Raw genomic sequence first — 18,873 nt, forward strand, 5'->3', positions numbered from 1 at the left:
GGGGTTAGAATGAAGAGTGGCAATAACAGTCCCAAAAAATAGTAGTTTGTAGGAGGTGTTTGTGGTAGTTTATGGCACAGCAGGGCACTGTGCGGAATTACAAGGCAGAGCAGGATGTTTTTTAGAGTTTGAGTATAGCAGTTTGGAATGCCGAGCGCTTTAAGCCAGTATTCACCACACCAAAGCTATGTGACATGCACCGGAGGTCAAGTACTATGAAGAGACTTGGTGTGCATCAGTGGCATTGGCTGTCCAAAACCCTCCACTTAGAGATAACTTAGAGAATTATTGTCTGAGAATGCAGGCGACACATGTCAACACCGGATTCAAATCTGCCAATGGGGCTGGCCATTGTTAACCGCTTAAGTACTTGCTGGGGGAACAAAAACAAGAACCCATTTTAATGACTTTGTGTCCATCTATCCTTCAAATCTGATATCTCATATACAGGTATCTTTTGACACAACTTGGAAATGAGACTGATTTGAGCTCTTATTAAAGTTAAATAATACATACAGTTAGATGGTTGCTGTGTTTAGACACTGAACCATGACACAAACTGGTTAAACCTGACACAATATTTCAGAAAAATCTAAATTTTGAGTTTTTTGAATGTGGTTCTGGTTTTAATGAATCTTGGATTGATGATCTATCCCCTCTGCCCCAAAAACACTCCTGTATGATCCATGAAGAAACACGTGTTTCTCTTTGTTTTTCTATCAATTTATAACCAGTTGAATGCCTCCATCTTCAAAGTAGCTTGATTACAGGAAGCGGTGTGAGCTTTTTATCCCTTCTGTTTGAAATGCTGATGAGACATTTAAACTGTTGTGAGGATTTCACTTGTCAGCTCTTATTAGGCTTCCAACACTTTAATTCTTTTCCTTATCAGTGTCCCATGCATCACAGGGAACCGCCTCAGCTTACACATATTTGTTCATGTTCATAATGCAGTCTAAAAAAATGTTGTTGTTACTGTCCCTTCTGGAGATAACTGCTAAACATGCAATATCTCGGGGTTGGTAGTAGCTCAGTCTGTAGGTAGTTGGGTTGGGAACCGAAGCCTCACCAGTTCAAGTCCCCTGCGAACCAAAGTTCGGCGTGTGGATTGGTGACTGGGGAGATGCCTGTTGCCTCTTGAGCCAGGCACCATACCCCCCCCCCCCCCCCCCCCCCCCCCCCCCCCAACTGCTCAGGGCGCTGGTCCAGCTAGCAGCCCACTCACTCTGACATCTCTCAGTTTGTGCATAATCAGGTCCAGAGTGTGTGTGTTTCAGGCCTGTGGGTAGTGATTCTAACAGTGTGATTTCCCCACTGGGGATCAATAAATAGCATAAATTAAAATGATAATAGTCCTTTTCTATCACTGATGTGACTCTAATTTGACCTTACTTGACGGTTAGCATGACTCGTGTCTCAAGGAGCTCCAGCAGGTGGGGTGTCCTCTCTATTCTGAGGTTAAACTCTGGATATCTTTTAAGCTGAGTGATCCATCGCAGCCCTCGGCCTCCCCTCTATCTTTATTGAGCCACGGTCTGTGAATGGAGGGCCTAACTTTATCTGGCCCACTGTCATAGAAGCTGCGGGTATTTATAGATGGCAGATTGCAGTGGCAGCAGCTGGGAAAGCAGTTGATGACCCCCCCCCCCACCCCAGCCCCATTCCAACTCTCTCTCTCACTCTTTAGCTGTTGGACAATGACAGTATCAGAGCTGACGCATAAACTAAGCACTCGGCTGAAAGACTTTTAGTCATTTTCCTCTCTGCCACCTGCAATCTAACGCCAAACTGAGGACACAACCAAGACATGATCCCTGTGACTATTGGCCGACAAGTGTGAATGGAAAATTTAATTCTTCTTGCTATGACTCTAAGTAACAAGGAGGTGTGTCAAATAGGAGCCAGAATCCCCAAACAACAAACCAGAGAGCCAAGGAACAGAAGCTGAGGAGTCTCCCAAAGCTTTATGACGAATCTCTGCCATTTCTACCAATCAAAGAATAATTTGAAGAAGGGATCAAAGCGTGTATGAATTAACTGATGCCAGCGTGAACATTTTAAGGACACTATTTTTGAGTAATCCTCACATCAGTGGCAAAATGCTTTAATGACGACGACTCATATAGCGGTAAGTTTATCCTCTGACTGCTTGGTTTTCCTGTCCCACTGTAAATGTCTCTCAAGACACTGCTTCTAATTCAGGCCTGCTTAAGTGGAATAATTTCAATCCATGTGGCAGCACAATGCTCAATGCTGAGCTTGTTGCATGTCTTTAAAGAAATATCTGATATGCTACCCCAAGACATGGCCCATGACTGTATGATGTTGCTGTTCAGAGGATGTGCATCACTTGCGAGGGTGTGGTGCGTCATACAACAGGGACGGTTAACGGCAAAAGAAAGATGGTGACAATATGAGGGAAACATGGGCCACATGGGAGAGACCAATGTTTTCCACCAGCTGCTACATGAGCTGCTGGAATGCATAAATACGTTTTCAAGCAAGACAAATGTAGCTTTAAATCTTTAAGGATTTAGGCAAAATGACAACAGTGCAAAGCTACAAAGGCAATACAACTGACATTCATGCTCTGAATGTACATGAACTAATGGGTCAGTTGTGTCTTCTTTAGTGACTGCAGGTGTGTCTCTGCACAGTTTTTGCGCTATCTGACACACGGTCTCTGGTGTCTTTTTTTGGACAGACTACTTAAATACACTCTTAACACTATAAATACACTCTTCAATGAGTTACAGCACCAGCTGAGGGACGACAGAGGGTGGTTTACGTTTTCTCAAAACCTACTTTACTAAAGCACCAAGCATGTGAGAAACACCCTACTATACATGTTCAGTTAAGTCGTGGTCATTTCATTAAGCATTTTGAATATTTGAAAGCTTTTAAGACACACCAATCTGCATTGGACAATCTAATCATTAAATAGTCATTTTCAAAGCACATCCCAGATTTTCCTTCAAAAATATCTCACATTGTATGGTCCCTTGTCTTGTGTCTGTATGTGTGTGTGTGTGTGTGTGTGTCTGTTTATGTATGTGTGTGTGTGTGTCTGTTTATGTATGTGTTTTGTGTGTGTCTGTTTTTGCGTGTGTTGTTTTGTTTCCCTCCCTCTATCTTTCCTCCTGTTCCTGTATAATTATTAGTATTTCTTCTTTTTTTTGTTGGCCCTGGGACAGGACGTGTTCTTCGTCTCAGAGTATTGTTTGTCACTGTTAAAACAACAACAACAACAAATAATTGGATCACAAAATATATATATATATAATATATATATTATATTATTATATATATTTTATACCAGATGATTGCATATATATATATATATATATATGCATCATCTGGTCCAGGTCATGTGTAACAGAAATGTACAGAGGACAATGTGCCACTAAATCAAGGACGAAACTCTCATTTTAGTGTTTGTGATTTTGTGTGTCTTTGTTTCTATTAAAGCTGTTTGCCTAATGACATGTACATTTTGTTCATCTTCCAGCTCCTTCACCAAAGATAAGAGGCTCCAATTGAGGTGATTACTTCATTCAAACCACAGAGAGGGTGACTTCGTCATGGATATTTTTGGAGGTGCACCTCGTGTTTTGGGCTACCCGCGCCCAGTGGTTGCCCTGTGTGGCACAGACGCCACATTAAGGTGCCAAATTGGTGGGGATCCTCGTCCTGATGTCATCTGGGAGCGTAAAAACATCCAGATCTTGTCTGATGGACACTACGAGCTTTCTGAGGAGGGAAAAGCATACCTGCTGACAATTACCGGAGTGACTCTGCAGGATGCTGGCCAGTATATTTGCAAGGCCAAAAATTGCATAGGTGAAACCTATGCAGCAGCCTCCCTGAAAGTGGAAGGGGAGGCCCGGCCCCAGGAAGGTGGGCAAAGGCAATCAGGGGTCAATGGTATGCAGCAACCAAGGAAAGATAATGGAGAATTTGCAGGACACCACAATGGGTACTGCATAGTGAAAAATGGCGAACACAGCAAAGAAAATGGAGAGGAGCTGAATGGAGAGCACAAGCAGAATAGTGAAAAACAAGAGGAGGTCGATTTAACGTCTGATGACAAACCCCGATTTCTCATCAAGCCCCTCTCGTTACGCGTGGATCGGGGAGAAGACGCCGCCTTCTCCTGCAAAATCTGGGGCACTCCTCTGCCCGAGGTAACCTGGGAAAAAGACGGGAAGAAGCTAAACGACATCTTCGAGAGCGCACACTTCAGCGTGAGCAATCAAGATGGCGGCTGGTTCCAGCTCAAGCTCTACAGGACCCGCATGCCAGACAAAGGTGTCTACACCTGCAGGGCTATCAACTGCCATGGCGAGGCCTTGGCCGGTGCCGTCCTTCTTGTCGAGCCTGTGCCGGAACGGGAGGAGAGTAAAATGTCCTCAAATAGTCGCAGTGACAACGAGTGGTCGCCGAAGCACAGGGGCGGGAGGCTCAGTTTGTCGAGGGTCATAGAGGAGCCCCCTGTCCGGGCTTCTAAAGCCAAGAAGTTCGCAGTGGCAGAGGGGAAACACGCCAAGTTCCGCTGCTTTGTGACAGGGAAGCCCAAGCCGGAGATCATTTGGAAGAAAGACGGGGTCCCTCTAGACGCCGGAAGGCGTCATCTGATATTTGAGGACAGAGAGGGTTACTACACACTGAAGGTTCTGTACTGTAAAGTGCAAGATACAGGGCTGTATGTGTGTGCGGCATCAAACGCTCTTGGAAACACCCTCAGCGCTGTCCACCTGTCTGTCAAAGGTAGGAGATGGCTCCCTACTTTTCCTGAAATTCTAACTGGCTAAACACAGATTTCTAAATGTAAAATGGAATATATGACAAAATGACAGTGGATTGTTAGAAGGATGGAGAACCAATGCGAATGTAAGTAACAATAAAACATCTATGTCATCTAAAAAAATCAAACTTACAAATAAAGATGCAAAACAAAAGGCATAGTCTTCATCATGCAACAGCACAGAGCAAATAACACATTTCAAGAGACTTTGCCAATGTCATTCTTGTCAATAATGTGTGAATATTTTATGAGCATGGCAAAGCAGCTTTATTTGTATAGCACATTTCAGCAACAGGGCAATGCAAAGTGCATTAAAAACATTAAAGAATAGTTAAAAACAATTAAAAATATAAAATCAGATAAAATACGAGACTAAAAGTCACAGTGGGAATCAACAGAAAGTATTAACCCTTGTGTTGTTTTCCCATCAAAATTGAAAATTAAGACTTTTGTTGACGCTTTTTATCTATGTTTTTAACTTTTTCTTACGCTTTTTTTGTCACTTTTTTTAACTTAGTAACTTTACTTTTACAGTTATGTTTGTAATGGTCAATAAACCTCATTTATAGTAAATTATACCTAAAGTTTGAATTAGAAAAGCAGAACAACTTTCCTTAAATCTTATTTCAAAACCACTTCAATTTTTTTCTCCAAAAGCTATCAAATTGAATAAGACACACCAAAATTAAAGAAAGTGGAGATGTGTACTTGCCAAAGAGCATTGTGTGGAATCAATCATGTTATTTTGGGTAATTAAAAAGAACACTGATATAGGAAAACGGGTCCATTTGACCCCAGGACAACATGAGGGTTAACCACAAGCTGTAGTTGTGCGGGCTTATTACTTTGTGCACAATGTTAAAAACGCATTGGAATCATAATTTAAAGTGGCTGATTATTTTGTCCTAATCCTAAATAATGGGCAGATAATTGTCTGGGTCACATGCCTCTTCATATGCGCAGTCCTGCTCCGTGCCAGCTGCCTCTCTATCATAATTGTCAGTTTAGTACTGAGGTCAACATGCCTGTGCAGATAATAAGTAGCATTACAGCAACTGAACTTGGCTTAAAAAGTATTCAGTGGTTGGCACGAGAGATTCCAGCGAACTGAAAGAGTGTGTCTTAGCCAAAAATGCTATATATTTAATATAGATTTATATCTGTCAATTTAAGCCATGTTTGACAAGTAAACTCGTTATGTTATCACTATTACAGAAACCATTACAAATCTCATCCACTTTTAACATCTACACTTACCCATTGATTTTCAGGCCCAGCTGTGCGGTTCAGGCTTCCATTAAGAGACGTGGAGGTGAGGGAGAGGGGTGTCGCCGTGCTGGAGTGTGAGGTACCCAATGAGTCCCTCCCATCAGCCTGGTACCTGGAGGACCAGCGGCTCATACCCAGCAGTAAATACGGGATGGAGCAGAAAGGAGCCACAAGAAGACTGACCATCCATGATGTTGGGACCGATGACGATGGAGTGTATCTCTGTGAGATGCCAGATGGAGCGAAGAGCATTGCAGAGCTATCAGTTAAAGGTATGTTGTCCTGAATGTCCTGAATGTAGTATTTTACATTTGTGGAATAAGACAGGGTTATAGTTTACATATTAGTTAGAACATTTTCCAGCAGTCAAGATTTTCATTTTAAGAAATTCTTTATTAGGAATAGTCCCTTGAGGTGTGACATCTCGTTTTCGAGGGAGTCCTTAAAGGCAACGAAAAATAAAAAATAAAAATGCAGTACACAATTCACAATTTAGACAAAACAGTTAACAGAACAACTTGAGGGGACAAACAAATAAAAAAACATACATCCCAAACATACACACATACTGACAAACAAAAACAAAAGCTCTCCATCACACCAAAATCCCCCATATCCTCCCCATTCCAACCAATAAATATTAGACAATAAACAGCTAAGATTATTAATATAGACAGTTTCAGAAAGATGAATAAATAAAATAATATACATATAGTATGTACAAATACATACATACACAATTACTTACACACATATTCATATATACATACATACACACATACATACATACATACATACATACATACACATACATACATACTGTATGTGTACACAGACAAGTAATTAAAAATGAATACAAAAATTAAGTGTAAGTATCAATTATGTATTATGTATTTAGAGAAATAGATGCTCACTAAGTGAAACAGAAGGTTTAGATTGTTTAAATTGTTGTACAATACAAACAAATAAAACCCTTTCCTATTTCAATTACAGGAACTATTGTTCGTAAGCTTCCCCGGAAGCTGGAGGTCCTGGAGGGGGAGAACGCTGCGTTCTGCGTGGAGGTGGAGAGCGACGACATGGAGACCAACTGGTACAAAGACGGTCTGAAGCTACGTGAGACTCACCTGACCATCCTGAAGTCTTTCGGCAAAACTCACATTCTGGTCATCGTCAACGTGGCCTATCAAGACTCAGGGGTCGTGACCTTTGTTGCCGGAAGATCCAAGACGTCTTCACGTCTCAAAGTCAAGGGTATGTTTGAGTTTCAGTTCCCAGAATTGCTTCGCAAAATATTTTTAGCTTTGAGTTTGGGTTCTTATAATGTTAAAACATATAACAACATACAATTATATTTTTTGTCCTTTCCCTCTTTTAGCCACACGACACAGCCCTCCTATCTGCCCTGTGGGAGTGAAAATGGATGTGGATCGACCCAACAGCGCTCTGCTCAGCTGGAATCCTGCCCCCAACAGCCCGACCTCCACCCGATCCATTTTTGTCCTGGAGAGACAGGAAGTGGGCTCCCAAGAGTGGCACAAGTGTTTCACTTCAGAGACCGCCACTTCAGCTGAGATCGGAGGCGACAGTGTGCCGTGTGATGGCGACTACCGGTTCCGTGTCTGTTGCATCAACAAGTATGGGCGAAGCGGCCATGTGGAGTTCCCCAGAGCTGTTCATCTGGGTGAGGAAGTACTGGGAATTAGAACTGCACATGTGTTTATGTATGTCTAATATGTCTATATATGTATTTCACTGTAAACCTGATCTGACTGAGCAATGTAGCAAACATAGTAAATAGAACTTGGCCAACATATCAGTGATCTTGAAACCTTTTCTCAGTCAAGCCATTTGAGTCATATGTGAAATCAGTAGATTCGGGGGTTCAAAGCATAAAAGGATGACAGACTGCCCTGATTATATTATATTAAATAGACTTTATTTATCACATATTGGGACATTTGAGTGCTAAAGCAGAAAATATAAGTATCTGTATTTGTTGTTTGTGAACAGGGAAGCCATATTTCATTATTAAGGTTTGCAGGAGTTTGATTATTTGTTCTTGTTTTTTTAAAGATTTTTTTTGATTAGATTATATTAAATAGACTTTATTTATCCCATATTGGGACATTTCAGTGCTACAGCAGCAAATAAGACAAAGAGCACACTTACAGAATATACAAGAATAATAAATCAGCACACCAACAAGGAAACGTGTGTATTGTAAGAAGTGGAAACCAATTGCTACCACAAAGGTAAAACTGCTTTGAAAATGGACAGCAATTACATGAAAAAAACACTGAATTATTAGGGCCTGAGCACTGACATCATTGGGGCTGAAGGCCCTATTGAACTTCTAAGGTTTCTTAATCTTTCTATTATCATTCTATGCATTAGAGCACAGAAATGTAGTGCTGAAAATTGGTACGTACCATGTGTCAGACTTGGTGAAGATTGCGATCGGATATGGGTCTCGGTACTGGGCATGGCAACTTGGATCAATAGTGCCCCCTAACAGTTTTCAGACTTAAAGCCCCCTCTTTTAACATTTACCTAGAGCTATGAAATTTGGTTTTGGAGTTATAGTAATAGCGCCACCAACTGGTAACAGGAAGTAAGCCCTGACATAAATCATTATATGGTGTGGTCTGCACGTCTACACATGATGGACATCAACATGACGTATAAATAGTGTGAATCCCCTAGCGCCACATAGTTGACACAGAAAGTGGTGCACAATTTGAAATATGTCATTTCCAATACCATAGACTCATTGGAGACATTTAAGCCTAACTCCTGCGGCAAGTGTCCGACCGTCAAAGGAATATACGGCAGAGTGCAAGGGTCCGTTCATCGCTGCTTGCAGCTTTAATTAGTTAACTTGTAATTCAACTATTTCTATTTTCCTTAGTTCCTGGACCCAAGATCTGCACTAGGCTCACAGGTTGTGAGGTTGTGGAAGGAGAAGACGCTCACTTCGCCATCGAACTGTCTGCCCCAATGGTTGGAACCTGGTTTCTGAATAGTGCTCAACTGCAGCATGGTGGACGATATTCAATACAACAGTCGCAAGCACAGCACTCATTGGTTATTTCTGAAACGTCCACTGCAGAAGACACAGCAGAGGTCACGTTCATAGCCAATGGAGTCCGAGATTCAGCTGTTCTCAAGGTTCAACGTAGGTGTTATTTCTGTTAAATTTAGCATATGATGGAGGCATTTCTTTGGAGTTGTTTATTCTTCTATTTTCTTTTCTTTGCAGCTGCTGTGGTAAAATTCAATGCTCTGTCAGACTCAGACAGCCAGAAGAGGGTGGACATTAGTGACCCCATTGTTCTCTACTGTGAAGTCTCCCACCCCTTTGCAAAAGTATCCTGGTTCAAAGATGGCGAGGAGCTCCAGGTGAGCGACGGCCTCAACATCCAATCAGATGGCAACATGAGGAGAATTGTGATTCAGTCGGCTGACGCATCTCACGCTGGAGTTTATACATGTGAAACTTCAGGAGATGTCATCAAATTCAACGTGGAGGTTGCAGGTAAAATGGTTTTGAAAGTAAACATAGGTCTTAATATATATTTGAAGAACTCTGTTGCTCGTTCACATTGTGAAACTATATGAAAAATCCATGTTTTTAGTCACTTGACCAAATTTGTATTAGCCTTCAGTTTGTAAATACCAAATGATCACTTAATTAATTATAAAAACTTAAAAGTAGTTAACCAAGTGATTATTTGGTATGTATAACTCATCAGATGTTCATTTTCAAAATTGTTTATCAAATTTTGAACCTTAAATTGTAAACTTTTGGATATGTTTCATCCATTTGGTTTAAAGTTTTTGATAAAAATTGTAGTAAGAATATTTTTAATTTTCACCAGGCAGCCTCTGGTACCTTGTGTTCCCGCTATTGACATCCATCCATCTCCTCCCCTCTTTTTTTAGGTCCTTCTGTGGAGTTCAGTCCAGTTCCAGAGGAGGACCTCCATAAGAGCAGCATGGAGCTGGACCCTGTGGTGCTGCTCTGCCATGTCTCCACCGACGACGCCAAAGTTGTGTGGTAAGACGATGAGGAGTAAAAATGGATATGAAATGACCAACTGGTGCTTCTATTTATGCTCTGTTTTCAAATTCTATCAATTAAGGATTCTGTGTTGTTTTTCACATATCATACCACTGATCACTTAAATGCATCGACACCTTGATAGGCAGTTTTGAGTTTTTATTATTTTGTGTATGGTTTGTTACCCTGTGTTTTACAGTTTTCTGAGTGTGATTTGGTGTGCACTAGGTATAAGGATGGCTGTGAGATCCAGCCCACTGACAACATCACTCTGCAGGCAGAGGGAACCATGAGGAGGCTGATCATACGCTCTGCAGAAACCTCCGATGCTGGCAGCTACACCTGCCAGGCAGGAAACAATGGGGTGGAGTTCACTGTCAATGTCAGAGGTACAGGGACCTTTCTGACTGCTGTTGTTCCGAGCAGTGTTTCAAGACACACAGATTTTCCAACGAAGTGCAGAACATCTCAATTGATGTATTTTTACACACACATAAGCTACATTAGATATCTGATTAGCTGTCAATCTGCTTCCTCTAACTACAACCACAGAGACTCCAGTGGTGATTGTGGAACCCAAGGATGATGTTGTGATGGAGAGCTATGTCTCAGACGAGATCCACCTGCAGTGCGAGTTGTCTCGTTCCAGTGGGAGGGTGCAGTGGTTCAAAGACGGCCAGGAAGTAGAGGAAAGCGACAACGTCAAGCTCAGATCTGAGGGCCCTTACAGGAGGCTGACTATCCTCAACGGGTCGGTGGAGGATGGCGGAGAGTACGTCTGCGAAACGGATGGAGACTCTGTCTTTTTCCAGCTTAGTGTTAAGGGTAAGGGACGTTTCCCTTAGTGCTCACTTCTGATAATACCATGTGTGGAATTTCCAAAGAATTTAAAGGTTACATTTAATAATCCTCCTCCTGCACCAGAGCCACTGGTACGAATCATTTCCCCCAGTGAAGCAGAGTTGGAATTGACCCATTTGGCCTCCGAGAGGCTGGAGCTCAGCTGTGAGATCTCCCACGCGGATGCCCCTGTCCGGTGGTACAGAGACGGCCTGGAGGTAGAGGAGAGTCCTAACTTGATCTTGGAAGTGGACGGGGCCCAACGCCGGCTGGTTGTACCCATAACCACTGCGGACGACACAGGGGAGTATGTATGTGACACTGAAGATGACTCTGTGGCCTTCCTGGTCACTATTGCAGGTAAGAATGAAGACAAAAGGGTAATTATTTAGCATCACGTAATCATTATAGCATTTGTATCATTCATGACGCTTTCATGACTTTATTAATTTAAGAGCCACCAGTGACGCTTGCTCGTCCCAAAAACACCCCTGACAAACTGGAGAGTGTTGCCGGGAAACCGATCGTACTGGAGATCGAGGTGTCCCGGCAAAGTGCAGAAGTCAAGTGGTGGCTAAATGGCAGAGAAGTAGAGGAGAGTAGTAACATCACGATCACAAAGGACGGGCTCATCCACCGTCTGACCATCCACTCTCCCACTCCAGAGGATTCTGGGAAATACACCTGTGACGCTGTTGATGATACAATTGATTTCCAGGTCAAAGTTTCAGGTAAGAGGCAATGTCATGTCAACTTTGAAGATGATCTCTGTCCCAAAATGCAAATTTAAAGACAACCTTAATGTCTTCTGTCGATATGTTATTCTGTGTCATCAGAGCCTCCGGTGAAGATCCTAAGAAAGACAGAGATAAAGACAAACGTTAAATCCCTGATTTCTGATGACATTGTGCTGGAGTGTGAGCTCTCCAGAGCCAATGGCGTCACAAAATGGTACAAGGATAGCTGTCGGGTTGAGGGCGATGAAAGGTTCTGCGAGGAGGAAGAAGGAGCTTTCCGCTCATTGGTCATCCTCAACGCTGAACTCGGAGACTCGGGAGAGTACTTCCTGGATGCCGGAGATGATAACATCACTTTTCAGGTTACGGTAGAAGGTAGAGAATAAAAGTAAATTTGTGAATTTGATTAGGTAAATTATTTGGTTTTAAAAATGTTCCTTAAATAAATCATCTGTCTTTCCTGCTTGGCCTTAGAGCCACCAGTGACAATCGTGGGCAACTCAAATGCCCTTGACTACCAGGAGATGATGGCAGGGGAAGACCTGATCCTGGCCTGTGAATTGTCCCGTGCCAATGCCCCCGTCCAATGGTACTGTAATGACACGCTTCTTACCAGTGACTCCCGGACCTACATTGAGAGCTACGGCACTCTGAGGAAAATTATCATTTCAAATGTCCAGGCCTCAGATTCTGGAAAGTATGTGTGTGATGCTGTGGGGGATAAAATGACCAGCATTGTCAGGATTCCAGGTAACAACTCACAGGGATGTCTCCACAGATGATGATTATCAATATGATTGCAAAATGATCTAATATTTGTCTCTCTATCCTTTTCCATCAAAGAGCCTCCAGTTACGTTTGTGAACAAGGAGGATGACATTGTTGTGACGGGTTACGAGGCAGAGGGGGTGACGTTGACGAGCTATGTGTCCAAGGAAAGCGCTGTAGTGCGTTGGATGAAAGACTGGACGACTGTTGAAGGCGACCGTTCGCGAGCACTCATGGAGGGACATAAACGCACCCTTATTATTGAGCCGTTGAGGCGCTCTGATGCTGGCGAATACACCTGTGATGTAGACACAGACCAGATCCACTTCAGCTTGCTGGTGAAAGGTTAGAATTTCAGTTTCATCTCGTGGTCCGGTAAATTTGTATAACAATTGTTGTTCGGACTGAAAAGCAATATTAACCTTGTTTTTTTCACAGAAATGAGAATCAAGTTTGTGAGGACACTTCACGACACCGTGGCCCATGCTGATGGTATGGTGACCCTTCGCTGTGAGGTGTGCAAGCCAAAAGCAGACGTCCAGTGGCTAAGGAATGGGGTGGAGGTGGTTCCAAGTAGGAGGTTCTCCATTCGGGCAGATGGAGTTGAGCGAAGCTTGACCATCCACCGTTTAACCAGAGAAGATGCTGGAGAGTATGCTTGTGAGTCCAGAGATGACCGGACAGTGGCAATGCTCAGAGTAGAGAGTAAGTATGCATGTGTTTAAAATGTCTTTGCTTTGACTGTCTTTTCTCATGTGAGGTAGCAGGTTCATGAACATTCTTGTCTCTTCAGTGCCACGAGTGGTGGAGTTCGTCACAGAGCTCCACAACACCACTGTGCTTGAAGGAGAAGATGCCACCTTCAAATGTGTGGTTTCCCCTGAGGATGTCCAGTTGGTCTGGCTCATGGACAAAGAGGCCATCACCCTGGGCGATCGATTCCTGGCAAACCAGAACGGTTTGTGCCACACCCTGGTTATCAAAAAGTGCCAGATGTTGGATTGTTCGAAGATTACAGCAGAGGCTGAGGGACAAATAAGCAAAGCCAGCCTCAAAGTTCAGGGTAAGACCTTTAAATGAGGGAAAAGAGGATATATAGAGGTGTATTTCCAGAATTACCAGCAGTTCATTGTAACCTTGATTCCTATCCGTCCTCATTATGTTCAGAGGCTCAGGTCATGTTTACTAAGAAAATGGAAGCTGTCATGGCAGAAGAGTTTGGTGAGGCCACGTTGGAGACAGAGATCAGCCTTGAAACGGGAGAGGTCCAGTGGATGAGGCAAGGGGTGGTCATCCAGCCTGGACCCCGGCACACGCTGGCCCAGGACGGCTGTAAACGCAGTCTGACCATCCAGAACCTGACTCTGTCAGACCGGGGAACCTATCGCTGCGAGACTCTGCATGACCGCACGCAGGTCAAGCTCAATGTAGAACGTGAGTGGTCCAAGGTGGAATGTGGATATGAAATATTGCAAGAGAAGTTATGACATGAACTGACATTTGTGTGTTTGCTTGACAAATGATTCTCATTATTGTCATTAATTGGGCTCCTGGATAGCTCAGTTGGTAGAGCGGGTGCCCATACAGTATATATAGGTTTACTCCTTGACACAGTGGGCCCGGGTTTGACTCCAACATGCAGCCCTTTGCTGCATATCATTCTCTCTCTCTCTCTCTTTCATTTCTTCAGCTGTCCAATAAAGGCCTATAATGCACCAAAAGATTATCTTAAATTCCAATAAGTAGGAATAGTTCAATAATAAGTGTACTGTACTACTTTGTGAGTTCTGGGTAACCAGTACATATTGGTGTTTTCACAGTATGTCACAGAGCAAAAATCTACTAAGAATAGCAGGGCTAGACCTGTACCTGTGAAAAAGTATTTGAAACACAGCCATGCTGTTATACAATAGTGTCCTGAATGACACTGGGACAATGGACCATGGAGCTCCGGTAGGTGTTGTTTTTATAAGGCGATAAACTGAGCTAGGTCTAACTTTGAACAACCTTTTGTTGACTTTGAAACACAGTGTTCTATACAGTGAAAGGGTTAGCTATGCCTTAAAGAAGTGTCAATATACTGTATATAGTTATGAGATTAAATGCCAAAATGTTACATTCCCAGATGTTTTCCCTAGGATTTAGCAACTGTTCTTCACATGCATCTTTCTGGCTATCAAAACAGAATCATTTAATCATTATACCGTTCCCAAGAAGAACATTATTGTATCTATTGATTAAAAATAAACTAATTTATCGTCTTCATCTTTTCCATTCCAGCCCGTAAAATCTCCATCCGTAAAGGCCTTACTGACCAGGAAACCTTTGAACGAGAGACCGCCTCATTCGAGGTAGAGCTCTCCCACACAGATGTGGAGGGAATTTGGCAGAAGGATGGCATCCGGGTGAAACCGAACAACCAGTGGCGGGTGAGCGCCAATGGGCTAATCCACGGCCTCACCCTGTCCAACCTCACCCTGGAAGACACAGGGACTATTGTCTTTTCAGCCGAAGGGGTGCGCACTACCGCCAGGCTCACTGTCAAAGGTAAATGCTTCTCCATTATTAGTTCTTGGTAGTTTTTGATTTATCTTTGTAAAACTTCTCAAATTCCACATAAGGGAGATCATGGTGGTGAGAATAAAACCATCTAGTTATTACATAGTCAGAGAAATATATATCTTTAGGTTGTTGATTTGTTGGTTCACTGACTCCTTGATTGGATTTGTTAAATTGACAGAGACTCCGGTGTTTATCCTGAGAACGCTAGATGACGTCCATGTGGAGGAGGAGTTTCCAGTCACTCTGGAGTGTGAATTCTCCAGACAAAACATCGAAGTCAGGTGGCTTAAGGTAAAACAAACCAATAAATAACCCTCATTGCTTTTGACTATGTTTTGGCTCATTGTAGAAAAATGTAAGATGTTGCGGCGACAGATTTAAAACTTACAAGGACTGCCGCTGTTCCTTTTCTTCTGTGAATAAGAACGGGACGGAGCTGAAGCCGGGGAAGAACTGCCGGATCTACTCCATGGGCCGGAAGCGGTTCTGTCAGATCATGCAGTGCTCCCTGGCGGACTCTGGCACCTACACATGTGACACAGGGGAAATCAACACTAGCTGTTCACTGGAGGTTTTCGGTAAGTATCTGAACACGGCCTGCTACTACACACATCACATTACATATTGAAAATAATTACAATCAAAAAAAGCATATAGCTCATAAACCTATATGTGATTTCAGGGCTCCTCTTAGTTATATGTTGTCAGTAAGTTAGTATATATCTCTACCTAGAGGTTGCAATGAGAAAAATGCTTATAACGTCTTTGGCTTCTAATATTGCTGATCTAAATCTCTTTACCTACCTCACAGAGCATAAGCTGGAGATAGTGCATCATATGGAGGACCTTTACATTCAGGAGGACCAGAATGCTGTCTTCATGTGTGAGGTTTCTCTGGAGAATGTTACCGGGGAGTGGCACAAAGACGGCCACAAGATCCGGCCCTCTAGCACGATCAAGATCCGCACTGAAGGTCAGGAAAGGAGGGGGGTGATTATTGATGAGACTGAGTGATTCTGATAAGATGAATACATATATTAGCTCACTTAGCACCCAGATCAGAGTAACAAACGTACCAAATGTGGAAGCATGCAGCACATCTGTTGTGCTGAATGTCTAAAGGTAGTAGGGACAGGAATCCAAGCGGGATAGTAGGAATATGGAAAAATAAATAACAGATGAAAATAACATTAGTAGAAATGTAAATGCTGTTTTTTTTAAGTGCATAAAAAGTTGTTACTGAACTAGTGACTCCAGTGTGTAGGAGGACCTCTAGTGGACGTATAGTAGCAAGACCTGGGAATGAAAAATCAAAAGGATAAAACAACATAAAGTGTCTTATTATGGGAAGGCCAGAATTAAATACTTCACTTGCACATACATATACAGTATCCTGGTACATATATACTGGTATCAAAACACTTGCACCTACATATACTGTATATATGAAGGATATAAAGCTGAAGTATGCATGCATGTGAAAGTGTTAAGTACCAGTATGTAAGTATGTGCAAGTGAAGTATATACAGTCTGTACTGTACGTGCAAGTAAAGTATATACAGTATGTACTGTATGTGCAAGTAAAGTATTCAATTCTGGCCTGGGCGGCTTCTCATAGTTGTTCTCCTTCAGGGACGAAACACTTCCTTCTGATGTGTAACGTCAAAGCTGAGGATGCTGGGGAAATTCGCTTTGTAGCCAAGGATGTTGAATCTACAGCTTACCTTGAGGTAGAAGGTAAGTCCATGTTTACCTCTTAAATATCTTACTTGCTTCAGGTTTTAGGGTGTTAAAAAAATGTCCTGTAAATAATATGAAAACATTTCCTCTTCATTCAGAACTCCCCGTTTCCATTGTAAAACCCCTGCGTGATCGAACCGCCCTGGAGAAACACCGAGTGATCCTCGAATGCACCGTCTCCACGCCCCGCTCCAGCGCCACCTGGTACAAGGGCAGGGAGGAGCTGGCTCCCTCGGATCGAATGGAGATCCTGGTCGACGGCTGCTCCCACAAACTGGTGATCCAGCAGGTGGCGGTGGAGGATGAGGGCACCTACAGCATCGAGGTGGGGGAGCACACATCCAAAGCCAAGCTGATGGTGGAAGGTAAGTTGTGTTAAGACCTTTAAAAGCATTTGTCAGATGTCCTTGAAGGAGCCACAAACTAAAGGTGAATTAAGGAGTTTTACATTGACTTTACTGCTCCAGCTTACAAAACTACCAAGTGTCTTTTGGATGCGATGGGGGATTTAATTAAATAGAATAGAATAGAATGCCTTTATTGTCATTTTACATGTACAAGTGTAAACAGTGCTGTACCTGTGCAACGAGATTGAAGCAACCCCTTTACAGTGTTGACACAAAATATAAAAATACAAAGTATAGGTAGTGCAGAAAAAGAGGGGGGAGGGACCTGGTGAACAGTCCTGAGAGCATCTATATACATATATAAAATAGTTTTGAATACGTATTGTGCAACAATATAGTTTGGTGTATCAAACATCCTGAGTATTAAACATTGCACAGTGATGAGATTAAGTGATTGAGTATTAAATATTGCACTGTAATGAAATGAAATGGTTAAGTACAAAATAATAAATAAATATTGCACTGTAATGAAATTGAACAAAATTCCAGTGTCCTTTTAGGTATTATATTCATTATATATCAGTATTGCATAGTAGGTTGGAGAAGAAAGTCCGGGGACCGGGGGGGCCGGGGGTAGGCAGTGAAGTGAAGTCAGTGCATGTGTGAGTTTAGCAATACTAATGGGTGCATATAGATAAAAAAATGGGAAAAATAGGGTGTCTCTCTTATTTTCCTTACCATGAGAATCCTTCCTCTCTGTGCAGCCCAAGCCCTTGTAATGGTCAAGGAGCTGGAGGACGTGGAGGTGACTGAGCCCGGGCCCGCATCCTTCCAGTGTGAGGTGTCTGTCGACATTAACAAGCCCCCCCTTTGGACTCTGAACGGAGAGGCCCTCCTGCCGGGCCCCTCCGTCCGCCTGGAAAACCACGAGACGGTCCACAAACTCACCCTGAAAAACACCAGCGTGGACATGAGCGGGGTGGTGAAGTTCACAATGGGCAAGGCCAAGAGCAGCGCCGCGCTCTCGGTGAGGGACGAGTAGAGGAGGAGAGAGAAAAGCAAGGGACTCGGAGAGAAAGAAAGAAGCCGATCGCAAACATGGGAATTGCTCATGTCACCTAAAACATCATGTCATGTTTGGACAGCTTGCATCATTTCCCTGTTCTGAATGTGTTTCAAATTGAGGGTATTTAGTGAAGTTAGAACATTGAAACTTGAGGCATGCATGTTTTTTTTACTGTGTAGATGATATTTTCTGGCCTGGTGAAGACTTCTTTTTGACTTTACATGTATTATGAAACTACTGATGAAAATCCCCCAAAATAAAAACACAAAGTCACAGTATGGCGTCAAATACATGTCATTTATGTTGACTTTTTTTTACAAAATTGTTCATAACATAGAAAACTATGACTTTTAACAATTTTTGTTAGGGTATTGTGAATGTTTTTTCCATGCTTTGTTTATATAAAAATTTAATTTAAACAACCACTCCAATTTGTCATCATCAGTAACACATTTCTGGATTTTGAAAAGCCCTTACATTCAAGATAAGTGTTCTTAAAGGCCCTTTTACATTTTTAATGACATACTGTACTGACTAGTTATGAGGTTTTTTTTAGATACTATACTATGATTTTTCCGATGACATCCCATACTGTTTTAGTTATCAAATATATACTTTGTGTATATTTGTTATGAAATACTTTGTAACACACTATGCCATGACATTGTCTTAACCCT

General features: G+C 42.5%; 1 protein-coding gene across 1 annotated transcript; it reads left to right on the plus strand.

Moving 5' to 3' along the window:
* The first annotated feature begins 1,673 nt into the window (after nt 1–1,673).
* Nucleotides 1,674–18,482, plus strand: obsl1a (obscurin like cytoskeletal adaptor 1a). The gene is made up of 25 exons (XM_032506470.1): nt 1,674–2,128; nt 3,509–4,767; nt 6,076–6,345; nt 7,067–7,327; nt 7,452–7,757; nt 8,985–9,251; nt 9,336–9,611; nt 10,019–10,133; nt 10,365–10,525; nt 10,689–10,961; nt 11,061–11,336; nt 11,432–11,707; nt 11,813–12,088; nt 12,188–12,463; nt 12,557–12,826; nt 12,920–13,186; nt 13,275–13,544; nt 13,649–13,915; nt 14,762–15,028; nt 15,222–15,334; nt 15,468–15,621; nt 15,855–16,016; nt 16,676–16,780; nt 16,882–17,148; nt 17,895–18,482. The coding sequence occupies exons 2-25, from the start codon at nt 3,582–3,584 to the stop codon at nt 18,170–18,172; spliced, it is 6,639 nt and encodes a 2,212-aa protein (XP_032362361.1). The 5' UTR covers nt 1,674–2,128; nt 3,509–3,581; the 3' UTR covers nt 18,173–18,482.
* Nucleotides 18,483–18,873: the final 391 nt, after the last annotated feature.

The sequence above is a fragment of the Etheostoma spectabile genome, chromosome 24 (genome assembly GCF_008692095.1).
Source record: "Etheostoma spectabile isolate EspeVRDwgs_2016 chromosome 24, UIUC_Espe_1.0, whole genome shotgun sequence".
NCBI lineage: Eukaryota > Metazoa > Chordata > Actinopteri > Perciformes > Percidae > Etheostoma > Etheostoma spectabile.